The sequence below is a fragment of the Acanthisitta chloris genome, unplaced genomic scaffold, assembly GCF_000695815.1.
Source record: "Acanthisitta chloris isolate BGI_N310 unplaced genomic scaffold, ASM69581v1 scaffold32923, whole genome shotgun sequence".
NCBI classification, from domain to species: Eukaryota; Metazoa; Chordata; class Aves; order Passeriformes; family Acanthisittidae; genus Acanthisitta; species Acanthisitta chloris.
In genome coordinates, this window is record NW_008664994.1 from 47,330 (window position 1) to 66,167 (window position 18,838).

The 18,838-nt window shown below is 44.9% G+C and overlaps 1 protein-coding gene across 2 annotated transcripts in view; it reads left to right on the top strand.

Moving 5' to 3' along the window:
* Positions 1-18,838, top strand: part of STAG1 (stromal antigen 1) — an 83,378-nt gene that overhangs the window by 16,297 nt on the left and 48,243 nt on the right. For both annotated transcript variants that reach the window (XM_009071560.1, XM_009071561.1), the window contains exons 3-4: positions 1-3; positions 11,248-11,344. The exon at positions 1-3 is cut by the window's left edge and continues 162 nt beyond it. In XM_009071560.1, the coding sequence (XP_009069808.1) occupies positions 1-3; positions 11,248-11,344 (100 nt within the window). The remainder of the gene's footprint in view (positions 4-11,247; positions 11,345-18,838) is intronic.

Here is an 18,838-nt window from a genome sequence, read left to right on the forward strand (position 1 = left end):
ACTGTGTCACCCCTCTCGACTCGGTGTATCCTGACTGCAGCAGTTCAGGCCAAGCTCTGTTTTGTAAACAGTTGGATTTTCTCCTAGCTGTGTTGCTCCAATGAACTGTGTATGGTCAAGTAAGGGAATGTGCTTGGTTTGAGGACTGACACATATACTTCTGAAAGACGAAAGGCAGAGCAGAAAGTCATGCATTGCAAATTCCCCATTGTTTTGTTTGTTACTTCCAAATTAGGAATACGTGTGTGTATTAAGCAGTAGAGAATATCCCATAATAAGGTTTGTATGAGGAAGAAGTATGTGATATTAGTGGTGGATCCAAGGGCTTTTGTGTTCCCTTGGTTTTCCAAGGAAAGCTACTGACACAAGCAGTGTGGAGTACTCCGTACTGCAGCCTGTGTTCCTCTTGCTGGCCCCACAGAGCAGCAGGTGAAGGCTAAACTGGTTGTCTAGACCTCTCTGTGTCTGAGGGGAAAGCACGGATACATCCTGAAGGAGAATGTTTCATTGCAAAACAAATGAGATATTTGTAGTGAGTTGCCTCTGGAAAAGTTTCTTCCTCCTCTCTGTTTTGATCGGTTTCAGAGGTCTCACAGGGTCTGGGCCAGCTGGGTCTCACTTCCAGGGCCTCCACAGGTGGTTGGTTCTGCCAGCACGTGTGTGGTTTTTGGGAGCTGCTGTGCTGCAGCTACTGGTTTGGGCAGTCGGAGGGAAGCAGTGGGCCCAGCACTCAGCTCAGCCAGTGCACTGCAAAGCCAGCACTGTTTCTGCTGAAGGGCTGTTTAAGCAAACCTCCTCTGCCTTGCATTTCAGCAGAGCAGGACTGGGGCAATGTCAGTTAGTTTGGTTTGGTGCTGACGAACATGAGGAAATTACACACTAGGAAAATGAGATGCCAAGTCCTATTTTCAGAATTACTTTTAGTGTAGCTAAAAGCCAAGTCTGATTAACTCCCAGAGGAATCCAGGATTCCAAATGAGTGAAAGCTGTTGAAAATTTTCTCTCAGTCTCAGATCTCTGAAAGGTCTGAGATGCAATTTTACGGAAGAGTAATAAACAAGAAAAAATTATTTTTTACTTCATAGTTGCTGTATTTACAGTTATTCAGGATTGACCTTCTTGTCTATTAGGTGAAGACAGAACAAATTTGCACCTAAAAAAGCTACAGATTCCTTGTGCCTTTTATCCATATATCAGAGCTTCCAAGTTTGCTTGGTTTTCAACACTTTTTCAAATTTCATTTCTGGCAGGATTTGAGGAAACATCTGGAGTCTATTTGCTGGTTTTACTGTGGTACTGAACATGCAATATGCTTTATGTGGTGTGCTTGTCTTAGAGTTACTGATGTTTGCAGGAGCCAAATGAGGAGGAATGGGTGATTGCTTTGGAGTTTGATGGCTCATGTATGTGCGTGGAATTGACTTTGACGCATTTCGTCTGTTTCAAGAGATGCTATCAGGTGAAATCCTGAGAAAAAATTGTCTACATGTTTGTATTAAGAAACCTTTGGAGTTCAAATGCAAAGGAATTGTTTTGAGAAATGGAGTATTTGTTGGTGCACCTGTGGGTGGATGTGTCTGTACAGCTGTGTATGTGTATGGATGTCACAGACCTGTGCACACCCTGCACGTGTGAGAGGGCAGTAGCATGTCCCAAGCAGTGCAGAACAAGGTGCCAGTAGTAATATACTGGGCACGTTTGTTTGAAGGCCTGGGGTGCAAAGGGCACGAGTGACCTGAGCCAGACTTTCAGCAGTGTGTGTTGCTTGTGCACCCTTGGAAATGTTACTGTTGGTGAAAATATTTTTTAAAAATTAAAGAAACTCTATAGTAGGAAAGAGGATGCAATTAAAATGTGCCATAATGTGTTTGAGCTTGCAATTCCTAACAGTAATCTCACCTCAGACCGAAGTTCTCTGGACGAAACTTACTAGTGTCTTCATACTTTTGTTTCTCCGTAAGAGCTTAGGGGTTTGGATGTAACACTAAGGAGTGCTTGACATTTCTGTTTGCAGGTTTTTTGTGGCCAGTTTTTGCAATTTTATCAGGTTTTCAAACGAGTGCCATAGATTGTATTTGTCAGAGCCTATTGTTTGTCAGTATTTGGTTACTTCCCTGTAATATGAACATTAGTGCTCCTAAGTTTTCTTCCAGTGATGAAACCCCAGGAAAATTCAGTTAATATGTTCTGAGGTTACGTGGGAATCGAGTGGTTTCATTTTTGATGTGTCTGTTCCTGCTGTTTGCTCTCAGGATTTATTTTAGTTGTTAGATTTTTCTGGCTCTGTGATGCCAGCTTACGAAATTCTGTAGCTCAGTTCAATTCTCACTTCTTTGAAGCTTCTCCTCTGTTTTGGTTGTCGTAGCAGGATTCATTTATTTAGGTTTATTGCTGTTTGCTTCTTACAGGGAAACAAAGGTTAATATTTTGTATTTCAAATATACATAATTTTGTGGAGACAGCTGCATCCACTGTATTTCCCCACGCTAAATCTCCGGAGGCAGAATGGTCTGTCGCAGCATTTCTCAGGGCCTGCACTGCCCGAGGTTACAGCCCTGGGAAGGAAGGGCTGGGAACCTCCAGTCCTGCAGCAGAGTCCCCCAGACACAGGCTGACTGGGGCTGAAAGCTCCAGAGGCACTTCTGACTGGGCTCCAATCCTGGTGCTAAGCTGACAGTGAGTTAAGGAGCTTGTGGTGATCTCGGATTTTGTTTAGGCCTCAGACAGAAATTTCTTGTAAGTAAGTTAGGGCCAATTATGTGTAATGAAGTTTATACTAATGTGGGTCAAACCAAGCACAGAAGTGTTGTGCATTCCTGTGTGCAGAGGGGGTTTGTTCCCCGGGAACCTTATCAGTAACTCTAAGAGGTGTTCAAGACCAAAGTGTGAGCAGATCTGTGCCTTGGTTACTCTGGAATATTGTGTGCATTGCCACTCACCCTTGATTGATGTTAGCAGCTCACTACAGGTGAGAGGCTGACGTGGAAATTATTGTGCCCCTTGTGCTTACGTTCAGCTGGTAGAGGTGATCTTGGTGCTAATCAGTGTGGCTCCATTGTGTGCCAGCAGGCATGTCAAGATAGGTGTCCAGAGAGCTTTCTGGCCTGTTGAAATGGAGTTCTTCATGTGCCACCAGTTCTTTGTCTTTGCAGAAGTCAGGAATGTCCATGGTTCCTCCCTGTTCTTGTCTGCACATCTTGGCACGTGTGGAGTTGTGTCCTTTGGGGTACCCTCCCTGGCCAAGGAAAGCTGTGTTTGTAGCACTGCTACAATGTCTCGTTATTACTAATTTGAAACACTTCTGAAATGTTAACAACATTTTCAATATTATACTGATTTTCCACCTGTCTGTTGCAGACTCAGGTTCTGCAGGCAAAATAAATACAGGTTTGATGTGTTGGGAGCAATGGGACAGAAGTAAAGGAAGCATTGTCACCACTTTCCCCAGGGTTCTTTCCTTACTGGTGTGCTTGCCAGATTCTTCTGTCGTAGCGTGTCAGGTTTGGATGGCATTTAGTCATCAACATCTCTATCTGAAATTATTTTCTGATTGGAATTCTTGGCACCTCCACTATTTTTTCAGTCATTTTGAGATGTGATGATCTGTACAAGAAATGCAAGATAGTCAGTTCTTCCAAAGAGCTGACACATCTTTGTGCACCTCGTTAGTGTGGCCAGTCCCATACAGCTTCAGTTGTTTCTGCATTTTCATGTCATTTAGAGCAGAAATAAACCGTGCTGGTCTGTACACTGCCTCCCTGCATGGCTCAGACCGTGGAATTACACCCATTCCTGTCTTAAGCCAGCAGCTTCTTTTGCAGCCCTCACTTTTTCTGCAGTAATAGTAATATTAGCTTTAGTTAATTAGGAGTTGGCGGGGAGCCAGCCCTGGCAGCTCCGAGGCTGAGCTGAAGTTGGGAACATCCTCCTCACTGCCCCTTGGGCCTGGCTGTGGCAGCAGGGAGGGCTGGGGGTGTGCAGCAGGAGCACCTCGTGCCCCAGGAGGAGGCTGCTCCTCTGGAGAGGGAAGTGGATAGTAGAGCAAAGCCCAGCGACTGCTCAGCCTCCTCAGCCAGTCCCTTCCACAGTCTGTGTGGATTAAGCATTGCTTTGCTAGCTTCTCTCCACTCCTGGAATTCTCTCTCTCCCGTATTTTAGTCACAGAATCATTGTGCGGTGTAGTAATCCCTGTGTTCCTGAGTCCTCCCTCGCTGTGTGCCTGCTTTGATCTTGCTGAACTGCAGCCACAGCTGAACAGATTGGTCCCACCTGCTCCCACACCTACAGCTGATGGTTTTTACACCTTTCTGGTGTGTTTTGGAGTCACACCAAGAAATAGATTTCACTAGAACCTGACACTGGGGGATTTTTTTTCAGCTGGATAAGCTTCTTAATTCAGCTCATCTCTGGCCCCAGCTCAGGCTTACTCCTGACTAGGACTGTGTAGCCATATCTACCTTATGCAGGAGGGATTATGTAGGTGTTTCTACATACATACGTGGTGTTCAGAACATCAGAGCAGCTGTAGCTGATCGTACCAAAATCCAGTGTCCTGTCTGACAATGGCAGTTAGGAAAGAGAATCAGGGGGCAAAGATGAACTTTGGGGATTCTCCCTAGCCCTGACTGCAGCTCAGGGTCAATGTTGTGTCTGCATTCTCAGTGGCCTTGGTGGCATTCTCTGCCCCGAGTTTCTCTTCTCCCTACTAGACATCTCTTTTGCTGGATCATGTCTGCATCTGAAAGAATTTTTCCGGGACCTTCTCTGCACGTCAGTGTAATGCCAGTTAAATTGTGCCCTGCTAGTATTCACATAAGAGAACTAAATATTGTTTATTCAGTAGTGGTTTTTCTCCCAGATGGTTCAGAGTCAGGTGTCACACTGATTTCCCTGTGCAATGGTATTTAATACCCATTCTACTGCACAGAAATATGGACTTACCTGAAATGCCAGAGATACCTCTGTATGGAGGGTATAAATCCCTTAATTTTATTGGGAACAAATACTTGTAGGATTGTATTCTAGCAATAAAATGTTATATAGGTAGACACTGCATAAAACAGATTTTCCTATCTTTGCTTAGGAAGCAAACTCAAGAACTAGGTACTGTTGCCTCAAAGTGAGAATTTTTGAAAAAACCTCATTCTGACTTTTCAGCAAGTGCCTGGTAAGTGTTAGCAGAGTATGAGCTCGTTGATAATTTACAACGATCATCTTGAGAGAGAATGAGTTGCAGCCTCTCAGCTCCTGGGGGTCCAGTGCTCAGCCCGAGCTGCACATGCTGCCACGTGCTGGGAGCTGCTTCTGCCCAGGAACTGTCTGTGTCATTGCTTTACTCTTCACAAACTGTAACCTTAAAAGACTTTTATTCTTAAAAAACCCTCTGAACAGGTTCGCTTTACTTGTTTTATGCAGAGCATTGTAAGTGTTTCACTACTTGCCTTTCTTTCCCCGGGTCCTTATTTTCAGTGTACTCTCTAAGCTCTTCTCACTATCTCTTACAGCATATTTGCTGCTTTTAGGTTCTGTTTGCATTGCTCTTTATACAGTTAATTGAAATATTTAATTTCACTGTGCATTCCCTTTCTGTTTTAATAAGCTTCACATTTCATTTGAGTAACTTTGGGTTTTTGGCAGAAGGTGTTAGCAAAAGCTTTGGTTTTTCCCTCCCATGATGTGAACATGCTGCACACCCATTCTAGAGCCACTTTTGTGCTATCATATTCCCTGCAAACGAAGAATGTCCATGATCAGTTGTCTGAAATGACAAATCATTTCAGTGTTCTATGTCCTCGATTTGCCTTGGTTTGCAGCCAACTCAGATCTTGCATTTTAGCATGCCCTTTGCATATAGTGTCGGTAGGTTTTGCTTTTGTTAGCAGCACTGCTGCCAGGTTGTTACTTGATTTAAATTGGGAAGCAGCTCCTTCTGAAATCAGCTTCCATTAATATTTAGTGGGACTGTGTTAATTTGCATGAGCTGGCAAGGTATCCTCTGCAGTTAGTCCCTCTGGCTCCTCCAGCACTCAGTGCTCCGGGATGTAGTGATGCTCCTGTGCTGAGGAGTATAAAATGGATTCATGCTGCAGAGCCTCCAGGAGGTAATAAGATAACCAGCCTCATTACTTCAGCCATTGCATCAGGCTTACTTTTACTGGCAAGCTGCACTGCTCTGTCTCCTCAACACCATCACATGCTCCTGTTTGTCTTTTAGCAGACTTTGAGATATGAAGGTCAATATGTCTGCAGGTTGATTGATTGGAAGTTGTTTACTCAGACTGTGGATCTATTCTGCTGCTTGCTTGACTTTCTTTAAGCTTCTTCTGTAGGTTTGCTTATTTGTCATATTCGTCTTCTTCATGGTACTTCTTTAACCACACTCACCAGAGAGTTAACTTCTGTGCGATTCTCTTGAAAACTGCTGCAGGCTTTGGAAAATGTTTGTACTGACTATATATTTGTACCATACATCATCTGCCATTTGCAGAAATCCTTGATTTTTCACTCAGTTCTCATAAGAATAGAAGCATTTTCAGCCTTAAAAAAAAATCAGTGGTTAAGAGTCTTTTGTAGCAAGGACTTGTATGGAGAGAGAGCAAGTGGCTGTGTGGTTCTTGGCTGCTGGCTGGGCTTGTGTTGTGGAGGGACCAGAGATGAGGTGTGTCTGTGTCTGGATGCTTTCTGACAGCAGGGAGGGAATGAGGGTTGTGGGTGTTGCTGGAGTACTCTTGAGGGTTTATCTGTGTACCTGAGCCTGTTGTTGAGGAGCCCTTTCCTTGTGCACATGTATTGGATTGGTGACTCCCAAACGCATGGATTTCCTGGACAGGGACTGCAGCACACTTATATCTCCCTTAGGAGATAGGCTGAGGGAGCTGGGACTGTTCAGCCTGAGATCTGTTTAAGATCTGATTTGTATCGTTTTCATTTTTTCATCCTAGTGTTTTCAGTTTTTATAGATCTTTCCTGTTACACCAAAAGTCAACAGTTTGATTAAGTTCCAACTGTTGTAGCATATGTAGTCTGGCTTCATTATCTCCTGTTGCCTTAAACTGTAATCCCTAACAAAACGAGCCAGCAAGCAAGCCAAGTGTGCATGAGGGGCTGAGTGATGTAGGTCTGGGGGTGGTGTTTGGATTTTGAACACTGAAATCCCCCTCTGATTTTAGGGATTGGTGATGCAGTGTGTGAGACTCTGTCCTGATGCTGACAGGTGGCTGCATGTGACTTGTCACCCAAAGCTCCTCAGACTGTCCGTGGGGGACTGCCTGGTGTGAGCATAATTGTGGGTGTGATAGTGGGTGGGAAGCTTCCCTTGAGCTGCAGTGTGAGCTCAGCCCAGAGACCAGCCCAGGCCTGGGCTGAACCACAGGAGTGTGGCAGCAGGTCAAGAGAGGTGATTCTGCCCCTCTGCTCTGCTGAGACCCACCTGGAATACTGCACACAGCTCTGGTGTCCTCAATGTGAGAAGGACATGGAACTGTGGGAGCAAGTCCAGAGGAGGCCACAAAGTTGCTAAAAGGATTGGAGCATCTCCCCTGTGAGGACAGGCTGAGGGAGCTGGGGCTATTCAGCCTGGTAGAAGCCCCAGGGGCTTCAGGAGAGCCAGAGAGGGACTCTGTGTTAGGATCTGCAGGGACAGGACAAGGGCTAACAGGTTCAAGTTGAAGGAGGGGAAATTTAGGCTACGTATTAGGCAGAAGTTTTCCCTCTGAGAGTGGTGAGACACTGGCCCAGGTTGCCCAGGGAGGCTGTGGCTGCCCCAACCCTGGCAGTGTTCACAGCCAGGTTGGATGAGCCTTGAGCAACCTGCTCTGGTGGGAGGTGTCCCTGCCCAGGGCAGGGGTTGGAGCTGGATGAACTCTAAGCTCCATTCCAACCCCGTAAATTCTATGGTTCTATGACTTTGGAGCAGTGCATACCTGCTCCAGTCATGAGTCATACTGACAGCTCCACTGGGTACTGACTGTACTGTGCAAGGTATGTGTGCACACACATGATGCTGAGCACAGAGGGGGTGAAGAGCTTGTGCATGTCCCATTAGGTAAAATGAATCCTACCCAAACATTCAAATTTTAGTTAAAGTTTGTCAGCTCTGTGTGGTCCAGACAGTCTATCCCTGCTCAGAACCTTCACTCTGATTTCTCGGCTTTTCTTATCTACTGCTGTCACTAAAGGCTCTGCATTGCCTCAAGTCTGGTCCCCAAGTCTGGGGATCAGCTGCTTGTCTTTATTTTCCTCTACATTGCATTGTGGTTCTGGGCTGAAGATGTAAGTGCCACACTAGGTAGGACAGAGTGGGCCCTTAGTGCCCAAGGGTGTAGCATATCCTGATTATTCTTTCTATGGGAGAAACAACGAATAGCAGAAGAGAGAGGATCTGCACTGATGCTTTGAGGTAGTGCTGCAGAAATCAATGAAGTAATTGTTTAAAGAAGCAGAAAGAAAATGGAATTAAATTCTTCCAGGTTTCTTCCCTTTGTTCTCCCTTGTTTTGTTGTTTGTCCAGATGGCAATATTTACAGCACAGTCCAGAAAGAGTCGCAGTGCTGTAGCTGAAGGGCCAGTGTGTTGTGGCAGGAGAATGTGGGAAGGAATCTCAGGCCAGGCTGGCTCCCACAGGGAGGGGTTTGTGTGGAGGCTGTGGGCAGTGCACAGTGCGCTCGGGAAGAGCATCTGAGATTTCCCAGGCTCAAGGAAGAATATAGTAGAATTTGGAAACTGTTCAGAGGTGTGTGACAAGAGTGGGTGAAGATAAAGACATGGAAGTATTTCTGTGCAAGCCACATGGCACAGAGTAGGATTATTCTGCCTGGAAGGAGGTGACCAGACAGAAGCAAGGAAAGAAAGTCCAATCAGGGACTTGAGGTTTGTTGTCTCTTCTTGCATAAGAATTAGGTCCCCTCAAATAGATCTACAATTGGCAAGTTTAAAACACAATTACTCTTTTTTTTGTAGTGAATAATTAACCCTGGTGACACATTGCTGCAAGCTGACAGAGGCAGAAAACTGTCTGGTTTAGATAGACAAACTGATGGGAGAAGAAATACACTGGGTACATTAAGGGTCTGTGAGAGTGACTTGGAAGTAGCAGGATATTCTTGCCCTTTTCCCTGTGTGTATAAAGCCTCTTGGGCAGGTGCACCTGAGGTCTGACCCAGCACGACTGCTATTTTCTTCAGTGCAGAAAATAGCTGCTTGCAATTGCCATACCTGCAGTAAGGGAGCTGTTCAAACAGGTCTTGTGAATTGGGAGTGCACCAACAGCCTGGTCATTAAGCTTTGTCAGTATTTGCTTTAGTAAATAATTCCTGTGGCATTTGGGTACAGTTGGTTTTCTGTGCCCTGGAGGACTCTGCAGATTGATTGAAGTGATTGATGCTTACAGGAAGAAGTCTGAATTCACGATGAAATAACAGTGAGGCATTCTAGATAACTGGTTCTGTGCTGCTGCTTCAGCTTGTGTGAAGCTTAATTAGAGGCCAAGCCTTGCTTTTCAATTTCTTCTGAGTAGCAGATGGACCTCCTCATAAGATTGCTGCTCCTGCTGGGTGTGCATGTGTGTGTGTTTTGGTAGACAAAACCTGCAAAAACTCAGTTTGCTGGCAAATCCGATGTTTAGGGATTCATGCTGCTTGTTGAGTTACATGGAAACACTGATAGTCTGATCCTGGCTGAAGGGTGAGCTGAGTGATCTGGGTCAAACACGGAATGTTCGGTGCAGTTCAGGGCTGTGCATGCCTGCAGTATATACAGCTGGTTGCTGCTTCCTTTTCCTCATACAAGGTCTCACTCGCAGTCAGGGGAGTTTGCACTTGGATAATCTGCAAACTACAGAGGGAATTTTTAAGATCTTGTCCTTAGAGCTAGTTAAGAAAACTGCTAGTTAAGAAAAAGGCAACTTTTTTCTAACAGATTGACCTGTTTGAGTTCTTTGAGCATGGTTGGGAGCTGGTTGTGTGGGCATGCTGGGGTGTGTTTGTGTGTGTGTGATTGTTGGCATTAGTTTTAGAGAAATTTGGTGTAAGCCTGAGCTGCCCAAAATAGGCTAATGCCTTTGCAAGGTGTGCTCTGATAGCACAGTCAAGCTTCTCTTACTGAATGCTGCGACATGTGTGGGACAGTAAAGATGTGGTTTGCTCATAGAATGAGTAAAACAGAGTATTTGGTTACATTAAATACTCACAATTCCTTTCCTGCAGTGTCTGTGTCACTGAGGAGCTTGAAGTGCTGTGTTTAGTGACATGAGGCTGAAGAAGGGCCTCACATAACCCTATTGCTTTTCTAGCACGGTTTTGAAGCATTTCCAGTTATTTTGTTTGCTTTGTCCTCAATGCTTCATGTTGCTTTGGTGTGTGTTTTATGCAGTGTGGGTGTGCACAGCCCCGACAGGGTCTGCAGCCAGAGCTCTGGGTGCAGTGTGTGTGGGAAGCACCCTAGGCTTCGCACAGTCCTTGCAGCGCACGCATGGCTGCTGTTAACTCTTCCTGATGCTGAGCCTGCACCAGCTAAATCCACTGAGTGCCTCCTCCAGCTGCCACGGCAGGATCCTGTCCCCGAGGCTGAGCCGGTACACAGGACACAGGTTCCTGACACCTGCAGGCTCTGTCCCCTCTCTGCTGTGCTGTGCTGCCCTGGCGGGTCAGGGCTGCAGCAGCCTGTGCTGCCTGCAGCTCTGAGGGCAGTGTGAAGCTGGCACTCACTCCATGTGCTGTGGTCGTTTGCTGCTGCCTAAGACCAACCTCTGTGTATTGTTCTATTTGCCAAGCGTTGCTCATTGCATTTTGTCTCCTGAGCTATGCACAGTGGTCCTGAATGATGCACCACTTCGGCCTTTACGAAGACTGGGAGGTTTGCTGTGCAGTGTAACATCAGTTTCTGTCCCAAAGTGCTTCTGCTCATCAGCTTTCTGGGAATGTTGGGCATTCCAAGTGCAGTAACAGTGTTTGTTTGTTCAACACAGGTTTGAAACAGAAAATAAGAATATCGAGGAATTGCATTAATTTCAATTTAACTTGTGTTTATACAATTGCAATACCAGAAAACGATGCCTGTAGCTCTGCTCTCTAACAGTATTTGTTCTGTCTCCACTCTTTGAGAAGGTGCTTAGATTTCTGAGTTTGTACACATGTGTAATGATGCAAAATAAATGCTCAGCTATGAAATGATATTCTGAAGAGAATAAGTCATTTGTCTTTAATAAAACACTTTCTAAGAGTCTGATAAGTATTCTCTTTTTCTTGACAGTCTGTGGTGGACGACTGGATTGAATCATATAAACAAGACAGGGACATAGCACTTCTGGATTTAATCAACTTCTTTATCCAGTGTTCAGGATGTCGAGGTACAGAACGTGGGAACAAGTTGTGTAAATGAACCTGAAGTCGTATGCTCGTGTGGTGGTGCAAGTGCTGGTGGAGGTGTGGGAGACCCATGGATTGGTGCTCCTTGTGTGCATGGTGTATACAGAAATACTGTCTGCCTTCCAGAGTAATGTGATTTACAGCTTGTTTGTCAAGGGCTGCCCTTACCTTTTCTCCCTTTCCTGCCACCAAACCCTCAGCGACACTGCTCGTCAGCAAATGGAGACAAAAGATCTGTTACTCAAGGTAGGTGTGTCTTTGCTTCCACTGCATCTTCCTTCCCCGGTTTTTAAATTACAAAAATCAGTAGGTGTAGCTATACCTTAACTTTGTTGCTTTTCCTTTCTTTCTAGGAAATGATGTTTCGTTTAAACTGAAGATAAGGGGTCAGGCTTCATTTATCTTCGATTAGCAGGAAAGGTTTCCTCTGGACGAAGCAACACTCATTTCTTGCTCTGTGAGGCTGTACAGGGTGACCTGCCTGCTGTCCCCTGTTCAGGCTGCCTCCCTCACCAGTGTGCAGCCACCAGCTGTTCTGGCACTTGGGCCACACTGTGCTCTTCTTCGGTTAACTCAGCCTTGACAAGAGACAAAGGCAGAGCTCCCCTCTGTAGCTCCCAGAGCCAAACTGTCTACTGTTCCCTGATGCTTCCTGGAATTTGCTTTGAGTAGAGTTGAAGATAAGCCATAATTCAGGATTTCTTCATTAGTAAATGGTGTGGGAATATACCTTTAGGCATCAAATGGTCTGGGTACAAGTCACTTTTCTGTCTGCCTAAGTATAAGGTGAAGTCCCAAGAACAGTTAAAAGCATCAGAGAAGACAAACAGGAGCCATCAGTAGCTTCAGCAACCCTTTTTCATAGCTGGAGGAAATAAATTTACTTTGTGGGTGGCAGGAAAGACAAACTTCAGGAGCATTCCATGGCAGGGCGGAAGCTCAGGCCTGTGTCAGTGTCTGTGCTGTTCACACAGAGTACCTGAAATACTTTTCAGCCATGCTTGGCAGCTTATGTGACAGTACTCATATTCTGTTTGCTTTTTTTTTAACCTTCTCCTAAAGGTGTATATGAAAAAACAAACCCACAAGCTTCTTCGCAAGAACTCGGGCAGCATTAAGCTGTATGGCTTTACTCTTGTTGATGCAAGCTTTGGTGAAGGCATGTCATAAATACCTGCCTTCCCTGCTGCTCTCTCATGTGTACTCCTTCCTTTCTCCTTCTCAGAGAACGCAGCACTCCCAATATTTGTTAAACCCTTGGTTACTGCCAGGTGCAGGCTGAGTGCCCATGTGCTGCTGGAGAAACTGCTTCCCAGAAAGGCCTTCTGGTGCTGGCAGGGAGGCAGCAGTGCTTCAAGTGGCTGATGGCACTGACTTTCTCTTTTGTTTTCTTTTCCTTTGACTTTCTAACCATTTTCAGCACTCTGCTTTGTACCCTCAAGGGTGTCTCTGCTGAGCTTCCTCCGGTGGCCTTTGCTCCCAGACAGCAGTGATGGGGAAAAAGGAAGCAGTAATGACATGTCCTCTGAGTTTACAGTGTGTTTGGGAGATTTGTTTCTGTGTTGGAATTTTTGCAGTGGCTCCAGTAACAGCTGTAGGACAGGTTTAAAGTCCTGGCGAAGTGTTCACTTCTTTCCAGTTTCCAGTAACATGCCTAAAAACCTGTCAGGACAGAGTGGGTTTTATTGATGGGCCACTCAGGTTAAGGTGCATCCTGAGCTGTCCTTAATGGAGATGAGGTGCAGAATTCAGGGATGTTCTGCATTTTGTGAGGAAGGCAAGGATTCTCTTTCATGGGAAGATTATATGCTCTATTATGACACTTTTATTTCCCTTTAAAGACTTTGTTGACATACTTGCTTTTTTCTGTTCCTGATAAATAACACTGCCTTGGGAATCTCGCTGACTGCTTTATCTTCCTTAATATTCCTTAGTTTTGTTATTTTCCACTCGTTTCACTTAACACTGTCTCAGGTTCTCCAGCCTTTATCTCTAGTGCTGACTGATAATGTATCTCACTCGAAGGGAGGAGGACACCCATCTTGGGAGGAAGCTCTGCAGAGAACCAGGAGAGTGGTGCTGGGTTTAGAACTCTCCTATCTGAATGGTGCTGCAAATGATTTGATGGCTAAATAAGTACACTTCCCATGTCTTTCAGAGGTTTCAAGCAGGTGAAGAGTGTGTGTCTATTTTGTGGCTTTCACTGGAAATCATTGTGGCACCAAACTGTTCTGTTAGCAGCATTGCTGACCCTGACAAAGTACCTTTCTGCTTAGAGAAATGTTGATTTTGTGTGTTTGTCCTGCTCCTGTGGGCAGCCCATAGGCTTGAGGGACCCTTCTGGCAGCATCCAGCTTTGCTTGGGGCTGGTCCTGAGCTGAGAAGTGACCTCTCTGGCAGTAGGGGTGAGCAGCTCTGTTATCTAAGTTGTTAATACCAGGAAATTGTTCAGTTAATGACCTTTGCAGGTGAACTGAAAAGATGTGTGCAACGTAAACCTGAATAAATAGAACCCACATATTAGAGCATGTCTGTCCTTTGTCAGCTCCTCTGAGTATCTGTTTAATGGAGATATGTAATTAACATAAATCTGTTCTGGTTCATGCAATAATGTACGTTAAAACACGAGAGGTTTGGTTAGACATAACTTCAGTAACCTGTCTGGGATTTTACAGTGTCATTTGCTATGAACCAGAAATTTGTTGTGTTGAGCTGCCAAAGCATCTCAGCTCAGTAATCAGATATGCGTGGGGGTTGCAGTGACTTTTCACGCCATCCCTCCTCTGTGCTCCTGCTCAATCTGTTTGTTGCCCGTGCTGGGTTTGATTACAAGGTGAAACAGTTCCTTAAAGAATGTATCTTGCTGTTGTGTTCTGAGGATACCAACAGAAGTCCTGCCTTTCACTGCTTGCCCGGGTAGTCTTCTCCATTGTGTCATGTTGGGCTGGAAAACATCAGCAGAGACTGACAGATTCACCTATTCACTCCTTGTTTCCAACCCTTTTCAAATGTGTTGCTGCTTCTAGAGGGATAGTACCTTAGAAAGATTAAACAGTTTTAAAATACTTTTTTCTTCCTGGAAAGACAGCAAATAAATGGTGTTTCCAGCCCTTGGGAAAAAACAAGTTTGTCTGTTGGTAGTAGGTATTTATTTTCCCCAGGATTCATGATCTGTAAAGCAAGTGGTGGTGTGTTTTCACCTTCTTATTTCTGAGTCAGGAGCTTCTTTAGAGATTTGCATTACTAGAGAACAGAGAACTTTTTGACTTTAGCTTGTTGTAATGATAAACCAGTTTCTCAATTAACCGTCTGGGCTGGGGGTGGAGGTGTATCCATCATGCTGAGATTTCTATCTCAGGTGTGGTTTGGATACCAGACATCCTCCTCCCTCACAGAAGAGTTGCACATCAGTGTTCAGGGTTTTCTGGGGTTTTGTGTGAGCTCCTCCCATTGCCTGCTCCTTTGTAGGAACATAGATTTGAACACTTAGGTACCACACAGAGTACAGCACTGAGATCTCTGAGCTGGCTGTGAGCAGGCTGGAATGTCTGATCAGCACTCCCTGTGCCCAGGTCCCACAAGGATTATAACTGTGTCAGTGTGGTGCTGCATCTGGGCTAATTAGCTCTGCCTCTCAGCCTGAGTAATTAGCTCAGGTATCATGCTCTGCTGCTATGACAACCAGGCTGTTTCCATTCCTGGAGCTCCCTGTATTTAGAGCTGACTTGGGTGTCTGCATTGCTGTCTGCCTTTGCCTTCTGTTATTGACATAAAACAAGCATAAAGCTCCACGAGCACTCTGACCTTCCTGCATTTCTGAGGCAAAGAGCCATGCTGGTGGAATAAATATTGTTTTTCCTAAGCAGGAGCAATTAATGGTTGAGCAGCCTCCTGAGCTGGGAGGGAAAACCAGCCATCAAGTCCGTGGGAGAAAAGCAGCTTTCTGCTGCAGAAGAGAATGGTCTCTACGTAGCTGAAGAGAACTACTCGAGTACTTTGAAGTGTACAGTGAAATTATTCCTGTTCTCTCTCCCATTCATCTCCTTCCCTCTCATTTAGGTAAGCCAGAAACCTGCAAATTCTGCAGGAGGTTTTCAGAAGTGGTTTTAGCACTGGTGCCACTACTATCCTGGCCTGTGTCAGACAGCTCTGAGGCACCAAATGCTGATGGAGCAAACGGGAGGAACTCCCTTCCTGCTCAGTGGTGATGTGGAGAGTGCAAGAGGCTCTTCATCTCTGAAATGTAGTGGTTTGATTTGGCATGCTGAAGTTGGTTTTTAGGAGCAGGTGGTGAGGGAGGCAGGTGAATGACACGATGTTTCTCACATCTTATTTTTCCTCTCAAAACCTTCTCATTAGGTTCTTGTGTGGAACCAGTCATTGCTGAGCAGCTTGAGCTGCCACGTGGCAGCACTGACGGTCAGGTCTCTTCAGGCTGGGTTTGTCTCAGCTGAGTTGGCAGGGAGCTGTATATGAGCTCTTTACCCAGTGCCTAAAGCAGGGCATCTTTATGGAATTTTTCTTGTGCATCAGACACTTGGGGCTCCACACCCTCTTCCAGCTTGAGCCTTGAATCTTCGTTTGCTTCTCACCTGTTCTGCTGAAATGCTCTGAAAAGTTCTGTGATCGAATGGTGCAGTGAGTCTGTAAGTGCAGGAGTTGAGTTAACTTCCCTGAATAGAGGGTGCATGCTCGTTGTGGTTTTTATAAATGTTCTATGTGCTTAATTAGGGGCAAGCTAATAGATCTCTGCTTTGCCAAAGGAAATGGAAGGCTAAAACCAGGAACAAGCACCATAAAGTGGACATTGTGTGGTCTGGCAGAAGCAATGAACAGGCTACTGCTTGCTTTGCTGTTGGACAGGATTCCAGAGAGCAAGTTAGCCAGGAAATAGTGTTAGTTACTCTGATTCAAAGCATTTTCATAGGGGATCTGTCATTGGTATAACCTGGTTTGTTCTGTGGTGGATGGAGGAATGTTCTGCACAGATGGATGGTGCTGGGCATGGAAAGGAGGCTTTGATAAACACAACTTCTGCACTTGGGCCCTTTGCAAGGAACTGCAGATAATCAGAGGAGCTGCTGACTGACACATGTTAAAGAACTTATCTCCTCGGTCATTTATTGGTTGGTTAGCAGTTGGTATCATAGATATTTTGTGTTATGGACAATGTAGAAAGCAAAGGGATTCATTGCTTGGAGCCTGCGTTGGTACTGGGGTACACAGTCTGCTTTTCCTGCTTCTTCAACAGAGCCCCTGCACAGTGTGAGCACAGGGAGGAGGCTGGAAAGTAAGGGCTAACAGACACTCTGAAAAAGTGTTTAGGTCATGGCAATGCCAAGGACTTATGGAGTGTTTTGTATGCATGTTGTACAGGAGTCAATGCACCCTAGTAACTGTATGAAGCAGTTATAACAGGCTGTTAACCACATTCAGAAATGGGGAGATGAGACTGAAAGATGGAAATGGCTTAATTTTAATTTTGTGTGTGGTGAAGATAAACAAGAGCTGAACTTTGTCCTGCTTGTTTGTGAGCCTTGAGGTGATTTTTGCCATGTGTTTATCTTGATGTAAAAGCTTATAAAGTTCAGACTGAAAATAAGATGCAGATTATTAAGTGGCTTGGGTGGGAGGTAAACCAGATTACCAGGCAGGCAGTAAGTGTTCCATCAGCTCCTCAGGTGAAGACAGGTAAGGTTAGCCATTGATAGCAAGTATTTGGCAATAAATATGCTTACATCAATGTCAGTTCTATGTGAAGAAGTGTAAGTAGTCAATATTTGTTGATATTCTTGAAGCTAAAACTTTCATTTCATTGCTTGTATCGTTTGAAACCAAAAAGGTTTTCACTCTTCATTGCTGTTTGCTGCTAAATGGATTTGTACTTGTCATCTCATGTACTCTTTCTTACTTGCTATGTTTTTTTTCCCCCCTGTTCCTTAGCTCTTCAAACATCCTTTGGCAGTGGGAGAAGTAGCTACAAAATGACTGTTTTGTTCTCTTAAGCTTAGCATGTTCCTAGCTCTTCTGGGGAAGTCTTGAAAAATTAAAAAGTGATTCAGATCTGGAAGTGTAAAAAAGTGTTGAAGTATAGCCACCTGTGAACTCATGGCGTCTGTTTCCCAAAAGATGCTTCCTGCTGCTTTCAGAAAGGAGTGGGGAAAAGCCACAGGAATTTGTTCTGAGTGCAGGAGACATGAACGAGGGCACACTGGTGAATGAAGGACCTGCTGTGCTGAGGTCTGACTGCTCTCCAGGTCTTCACTCAGAATTGGTAACAGGAGCCACACTAATTTAAACCAAACATACTTTCCTTCATTGCTTGCCCTCAATATATCGCAGTATTCATGTTTCACGTGCAGCAGCAGCCCAAAGTTAGCCTGGTTTAAAATCAGCTATCAACTAATTGGTGAGTGTAAATTAATAGAAACTTATATAAATGTTTGGCATTAATTGACAGAACTTGCAGTTCTAGAATATTTGAGAGCAAGTGTGTAATGTCAGGAAAGACAAAATTGCCTTTGGCATGAGTCCTGCACTGCCAGTTGTGTATAGTGTGTTGCGGTCTCTGCTGGAAATGAATGCACTCCCTGTCAGTGTGGCACAGTCTGTGTCCTGCTCCTCTGTACTGCCGAGCAAACTCAGCTCGTAAAGTCGTTTTTGGCACTGCTCACTGAGATAGACTGTGTCAGGCTCTCCAGTATTGCTGCTTGTTTTGCTCTGTGGTCATTAAATCACATACATGTCTCTCTGGAAAGCAGTGCTATGGATGTGACTGCAGAGGGGGGAGTCCCTCAGTCTGACCAGGCTTTAGTGCTGCAACTTTTGAAGAGAAGAACAGTAAACTCCTCTTGGTGTCCATGGCTCAGTCATTTCCTCTTGATTTGTGTTGATTTTCTGTGTGATGCAGATCTGTTCCAGGAGGGACACCCTCTGTACTGAGCACATAAGGCAAACCTCACCTGGACTTTTTTTAACAGTAATGTTGTGACCCATGTGAGGAAATTGTGCCGGGGTGTGAGTTTGGGACCTGTGTGTTGGATGCATTGCTGGATTTGTTTCGGATGGCAGAGATGATCTTTTCTGTGAAGACAGGAACTGATGACAAAAAGCAATCGAATACCATGAGATTTCAATGCTTTCTGACCAGGTTACAAATTGGAAGAGTCCTCATGGCTCTGGTCTTTCCACAGATTCAAATTCTGCTGAAGGTTGAGTCAGACTTGTTGCAGACCAAGTGTAGGAATTAAATTCTGAAAATGACATTTCTCTCAGCAAACACTGTAATTACAGTTCTCTCTCTTTTTGCATTAAGAAAGCCTTAGACTTGTTTGATTAAGTGCAGTGCTGGTACCCTGCAGTAATTACGTCTGAAGAGAGGGAGATGGGGATGATTAAGAAGGTCTGTATCCTAATGAAAAAGGCACAGAGAAAGTGCTGAAAGCAAATCCAGTGTTCCCCTGATCTGCAGGCGT